General features: G+C 42.9%; 1 protein-coding gene across 4 annotated transcripts in view; it reads right to left on the minus strand.

Annotated features, from left to right (window-relative positions):
* gramd4a (GRAM domain containing 4a) overlaps nt 1-7,268 on the minus strand; it is a 35,651-nt gene extending 28,383 nt beyond the window's left edge. Inside the window, exons 1-2 of one of the 4 annotated variants that reach the window (XM_084039358.1) lie at nt 6,941-7,268; nt 1,175-1,388 (exon numbers count right to left, since the gene is read on the minus strand). In XM_084039358.1, the coding sequence (XP_083895484.1) occupies nt 1,175-1,388; nt 6,941-6,969 (243 nt within the window). In that variant the 5' untranslated portion in view covers nt 6,970-7,268. The remainder of the gene's footprint in view (nt 1-1,174; nt 1,389-6,940) is intronic. The other 3 variants (XM_084039357.1, XM_084039360.1, XM_084039359.1) reach the window with 3 other exon arrangements.

Raw genomic sequence — 7,268 nt, forward strand, 5'->3', positions numbered from 1 at the left:
ATACACACACACACACCAGCACATCACTTGAAAACACAGGAAGCAGGACAGGCGCATACATGCAAATACACACATGCTCAGACAGTAAGCTGACGGGCCCAGAGTCAGCTAAATCACTGAATAATAAATATATATTGATCAAGAACGTCATGGTCTAATGTGTTTTGTCTCTAAGTAGCACTCATTCACCATCACGCCTTGTGCAGCGTTCAAATGGGATGCAGACGAACCCACAGAAATACTCAACAGTCGTTTGAGGAGACACAAAAAGCGAAAATGAATGGACGACTGAGAGCCCTGGGGCCGTCATTCAGGAGACGATACAATCGAGTGACTAATTCAGAGTTTTTAATCCCGGCGTCCTCCCATCACTGCATGTGAATGATAATGACAAGAACACTGCAGTTTTAGTGACTCACAAGGACGAGGGAGGGCTGCAGATTTGATAAAATATGAACAGTATTTTGGGTGGGAGGAAGGAAGATCAGAAAACATGATCTGGATCATTTTTTTTCGTCAAGGCCGGCGAGTTTGTCCCTTCTCTTCATTTCCTCTTCATCCTGTCCATCTCCTCTCCTCCGAGGCCAATCTTCTGAGGCTCAGTTCCTGCCTCCTTTATCACTTCCCGCCTTAATCTTTCATCTCCTTCCATTTTTCATTCACTTCCTGCAATCCACTCGTCTGCTGTCAATTGCTATCTGTACTCCACGTCTCCCAACGGAAAACCTGCATCGCTGTCATCTCCTCCATTTATCTTTATCATGACAACCCCTCCCTCCGTCCTTCTCCCTTTCTCTTTGGAGTAACCAAAACAAGTGATAAACATGCATTAAGCTAAGCTTATTCTAATGATGCTCAAAACGACATCAAAAAGGTGAGACAGCGGCCTGTTTCTTGTGTTCGGAGCATCCTTTTCAGACGAATAATTAATGGATGTATTAAAAAAGTCGAGGCTTAAAGTCAACAAGACAAGACAAAAGCAAGATAACCATTTTCTGTGATAAATATTGGGAGTGTGACATAGGTCAAGAGAAACAGAAAGAAAGAAAGAAAGAAAAGGGAAGGCCAATAACCTCCGTAAAATGTATCGGGGGAAAAAAAGAGGAAATGAAACGATTCACTTTCTGCTTCCTCCATTTAACGGGACACACGTTTAGGAACGGTGAGCACTCACAGGGTCTCGCAGGATCTCCTCTGTGTCTCGCGACGCTGCTCTGGGTTTCAGCGGCACGTCGTCGCTACATTCGGTGTCAGAGGCGGGCGGCGACTCGGCCAGATCCGGGAAGTCGTCTCTCGTCCTGGGGCCTCGGAAGCGGATCTTGTCCAGGCGCTTTAGCATGGTCAACACCGCGGACCTGGGCTTTACCTTAACATGGCGGACGGCAACCCTGTGGGGACACAAAGCATAAGCCTTCAACAACATAAACTGTGACTTTTCACTGTGATGACACCGATTATTTTACTAAAAGAAGCTGCTACTTCTTTTTGGTGTTTTATTTTGGAATGAATCTCAAGACTTGCACAATGAGAATTGTAAACTTGTTGGACATAGACACAAATTTGAATTCCCCTTTTTGCCCTGAGCAGAACCCAAGCCGACCTCTGACCTTTAATGCCATTTAAGCTCTAACCTTGTGGTCCCCCCCCCCCCTTAGGCCGACGCAGGAAGATGGAACGAGTTTACACTCCTCTGGCAAACGGTTGAACAGCAGCAGATCTGCTGACCTAATTCATTGATTTAATTTCCATAGCGGGAGCAGTGGCAGTGGGTGTGAGAGGCTGTGAAAGGCTGTGTTTTGGTATCAAGGCATGAGGTGTTGTGACGACAGATAGAACGAGGAGGGGGGGGGGGAGCTGCTTGTGTCATCTTACAGAGTCACAGGAGTCAAGATACTGCAGCGTTTCCTCTGTGTTCAGGAGAAGGGGCCTGATTCTGCAGTATAATGAATCCCAGTGATGGAAACAAAAATCCAAACAGAAAGTAAGGCAATGTCAACCAACATCAGCACAAATCCGCTATAGATAATGAAAAGCATTGAAATGGGAGCCGTTTTTTAAGCGACAACAGGTGCCAAACTGTTACTTGGCAGTACAGATGCACTGCCAAGTAACAGCTGATCCCTCCGTCCTTTATTAGAAAGGCTGACGGCATGAAGGAGCAGAGAGATTCCCCTGTAGTACTACTCTATTGTCACAACAATCCGTGAGCCTTTCCAGCAGCTATAATGTCAGCACGAACGTGGACATTTCCGACTGTCGAGATTTGTCATTTGGGAAAGGATAAACCGTCGCCCTTCTTCATTTAATCCTCAGAGATTACTTAATCTGCTTCACTGGGTGACTAGCTGTCACACTACAAAGATGGTAATCTGACTGCTTTTTGTGAAGATTGGCAAACGCTGACATGCTCATATCTAGAATCTAGACAAATAAGGGTACAACCCAAACCCCTTATTAGATCAAGTAACAATCCGATGGGGTAAAACACACAATTCAAATTCAGCTTTGCCACATGGGAGGACCTCACTAATGAAATAAATACAGTCTAAATAAAACTGCGAGTGGACCGTACTTCACATTATCTGTGTAGGACGGACTACGGTGTGAGGAAAGCATGTAAATATAAATATTTCCTCGTGCAGACAACCCACCCACACGGACAAGTGGAAATTGCAGAGGTGACTGGCGGGTTGACCTTTCCCACCGTGAGGTGTGAGTAGAAACGTGGCGAGTGGCAGCTTGATAAACATTTCCCTCGTCTCGGCAGGACGTCTGTCACAATGAAATCTGTTCTCACAATCGGCACCTGAACCATAAAAACCGAGGCCAGAGCAACAGTGACTAATGCAAGCATCAGGTGCACATTTACCAATGTAAAAAAACACACAAGAAAGTCACATTTTCATTCCGAGTTCTATTGAAAATGCAATAAAAACAAACAAACAATGCATTGTGTCAGTAAGTAAGTGCTAACGTCTATTCAACACAACCACAATATATAAACCGTCTCCTCACACAGCAGGCTAGCTTTGTTTAGGATTTCTTTCACCAGTCCAGAGGCAATTTCAACCACAACATCATCTTAAATTAGAAGAAAAGAGGAGACAGGAGGAGAAGGAGGAGTAAGGAGCTTTAGCTCAAGGTCGGATCACTATGTGAATGTTACACTGGGAATACACACAAACAAAAAAGGACACCTCCATCACTTTTACTTGAGTCACTGCCAACACACTGGTTTGGTGAGATGCTGGCGCAGTCTGAAGACAGCAGAGACTTGCACACACACGCATCCACATCAACAAAACGACAACGAAACAACACACAAGCAGACGGATGCCGTTTGTTTATTAATGCATACATTAGTTAAGGGTGAGTAGCTCGACAAGCCCGGTGTGTGTTGGCTGTGCAAGCCTAAATACTGTTGGGAGTGTGCTCATGTCTGTAATCTTCTGCTAATGACCCATAGTAGCTCGAGGTTACTGTTGGTCACACTGCAACAGCCAATCACGGTCACCGGTGGATATCAGGCTGTACGAGGCAGCCTAATGCACTTTGCTCTACATTTCTCTGTTTTATAAACAGAAGATTATCATGTAAAGGAATTTCCAAATACTGCAAGCTTCTAGGGGAGCTGATATGATGAGTTCATCAAAGTTCAATCAGCGACTGTTTTGATAATCAGTTTATCTTTTAAGTCAAGACAAATGAAAAGTAAGAATGTGCCACCTTGTGTTTTTGTATGTCTGTAAATTGCCTATATGTATGTTCATTGTTGGTCAATAACGTTCAAGACACTAGATGACTCGTTCTTGAACTAATTAATCATTAGTTTCTTAATTAATAGATTAAGGGGCTGTGTGATATGGTCAAAATGTTCTATCACAATATAAGTCATATCTCAATTATATATCTTATCACAATACAGTTATTTAATCAAATAGTCTATATGAACACATGGTAATACTTATTTTTGTATACTCCTGTTTGAATTAAATGCTCCGAGTGTTGTATTTTCTCATTTTATTAAGAAATTTAGTGCAAAAGGAACGCCGCCTTTTCTACATTGTGCTAAAAAATAGTTGACCCATTTTCCGTCTTTTTGACCACTTGTTTTGTCTCGAGATCATAGCATCGTGTTAAGTATTTTACTTTGTAGCTGAGCAGTGCTAATGTCTTCACCACGCCACGCTGCTCACTGATCAAGTATCGCCTGCCATGTTTTCAGATACACACCCTTGTTGAGAACCATAATAATGTGAGTGCTATTACAGTCATCACAATATTGTGCATTAGCAACAGGGCATGGCTACTTTCACCAGCATATCGATTTGTGTGGCTCATAATGCATACGGAATATTAGGACGATGAACTTTTATGTGCTCAGCTGTACACAAACACACTTTACTAACTATTCAGGTGCATGGCCTTGCCGTCGCCCCCGGCGATCTACATCAGCAGTATAAGAGGATACATGGCCACATGAGACGCGAGGAGCCCAACGCTCCTATAAAACACCCATCAACCATGCATGAAAGGGAGGGGGGCAGTGAAAACACTCCGACATCCACATACTTATGAGTACAATACAGGCTCTTGCACAAGTAGGCCACTTTCTGGGACATTAGGCAGTTGGGTTTTGTTTTCAAATAACAGAAAGTTTGACAATAACGGCTTGTTAGTTGGAAATGTGGCGTTTCCACTCCGGTGACGGATGCAAACCTCGTTTCCTTTTACAGGTGCTGCAGAGTCGAATGCACTGCAGAAACCCCCGTCCTCATACATGGTGCACGGTTTCTGTAGAAACAGGCCTCAATATAACAAGAGGCTCGCCTGTAAAGCTAATTCCAACTACATGTTTCATAAGACTCTGTGAACCAGGAGGATTAACTTGACCATATATCATATTTCTATTGACAGAATAACCGAGGAGTCAACATTTGTTCAGCTCATTTTGCTGTATTCACAGTGAAGAACCCGATCAGAACAAACACAATCCAGCTATTGCCATGCTGAATAACAACCGTCTGTAACGAAACAAAATATGCCACCAGGCGCCATTCCAACTATAATATTGTCTAATCAGCCAACAGGCAACCTCTGCATCACCTCTCCAACCAAACTGTTAATCAAATACACGTTGTTATTCTAAGTATTTTCACCCAGGCTCATTCTTATTTGATGTCAGCCCTGGGGATGGAGCGGGAGGAAGGGAGGAGAGTGCAGATATGAAGAACTGTAATTAGACCTGTTAGACCCAGTCTGCTCTGTTTGCAGTCGGGGGTTAAACGGGGGTCACGGTAGAGTCCCAGTCATCAAAACTGGAGACAAGAACAATGAAAAAAGGAAGAAGAAGAATGCACTTTTATCTAACCCTCTAATGCAAACCCCTGGGCAACTTGTAGCTGGCTGAACAAAAATAAAAGTCTGTTATTCCTCGCATTTTTTAAGTCAACATCGCTTTCAGGTTATTATTCCTTTTGTCAGTGCAGCTTCTGCATGGTTAGTTAGTGTTTCCACACAGTTCCAGGGCGTGATGTGATGCGTTTGGCATTTCGCTTGCTGTGCAAACAGATAGTTTTTCCTTTTTTTCCCCTGCATTTCAGTCTCGAGGCATAAGACTTACATCACTGTCTTGAACTCCCACAATAAAGTTCATCACGGTGAATTTCCATAATCCCAAATATTGTCCTGAGTGACTTGAAAAAGCTGCCTGGATAGAAAAACAAATAGAGCCGGGTTTTAAAATACAGGATATAAAATTACATGTTATTTCGCCTTAAGTTATGTATTTATGAGACCTTATGATTTCTTATTAAACATAATTTGTTTTTCTCCAAAAAAGGACATTCGCTATTAAAACACACAAAAACAAGGTGTGTCTTATCTGTGAAACTAAAATCAATCATTTCATAATAAAAATGCCAAAGTGATTCTGTCATGTTTAAGTGCCATTTTAATTTTTAATGACTATTGGGATATCTTACCCTCCTTATTCACAATTATCTTGTAAAGACAGAAACAAAGTGTGCCCTTGTGGTGCATTAAAAAAAAAAAAATAGGCCATATACTACGTGAAAATACTTTATTGCCCTTGCACTCACTGCCTTCAATGCAGCATCCCTCCTACTACTATTATTATTTCACCATGCAGTTATATAAACAAGGATATAAACAATCAATAAATTCCTTAACAGGGTCAATCTGTCCTCTCTCTCTGCAAATTAGATGGACAGCGGGGACAAACTGTCACCATATTTGAACTCCGTGTGAGGCTAACCAGGCAGGATCGATATCAGGGCAGGAATCGAACATGTGTCCTCAGACTCCCCGCCGATGTGAGTGGACACATCATTTAGGTTTTGGCGGCACCTTTTTTTTCTCCTTTTTTTTTTTAGAACAGATGTCAGGGATTCAAACTGTCAGTGAACACACCACACGATCACTTTCAGGCACATTGATGACAGAAAGCTGTGATAGGTTCCGGGTCAAGTTTCGTGTCGTTATTATGAATTTTTTCCACATGATTTCAATTTTTAATGGTTGTTAAAGGCTAACAACGTAGAAACTGTCCTTTTAAAATAAATACATTAAAAAGAACGTGCAACAAATGACGGTTGACGTTCACGTCACGACTCCCTCCAACGTACAGTTGAGCGTTAGCTAGGCCAAACGGCACTGTTGAATGCAAATGTGCCCGTTGTCTTTTAACAACTGAGTACTGAATTTAAACGCTGGAGTTTCAAGTTAACGAGTTAACGGTTTGAATAAACACCCTCAACACGGTCGGACATTTTCTCACATCTGTAGCACAACGTACACAATCTGTACACAACGTGAGAAGCAAAGAATCCGCATTTTTTTGGCTGAACGAAACATATTATTTATCTTTCTGACAACAGCCATCAGCAGAACGTTGTAAAAAAAAGAAAAGTCTTCTTACCCAGCACGTAAATCGTAGCAAAGTTTCATGAACACTGAAATTGCCTTGAGTCTGCTTTATCCGACAGTACACCTGCTGCTCAGGACGTCTAAATTAGCGCCAGCCTCAACGGCGAAAACCGCTCGCTTGGTACCTCCATCCTAACAACATCCGCTCGTTTCTGTCCACCGACCGAATGTCGTCCCCCGCTGAGAGTCGAGCGGTTAGACGGGCAAACGCCGAAGGAGGGGCGGACAAATACCAGTTGCGTCCCCCTCCTGTCCGAGAGGCGAAAGAGCTGCTCTGACCGCGGCACCGTTGAGCCTCGCAGATACTAGCTCGTCTTCTT

The sequence above is a fragment of the Eutrigla gurnardus genome (genome assembly GCF_963514095.1).
Source record: "Eutrigla gurnardus genome assembly, chromosome: 21".
NCBI classification, from domain to species: Eukaryota; Metazoa; Chordata; class Actinopteri; order Perciformes; family Triglidae; genus Eutrigla; species Eutrigla gurnardus.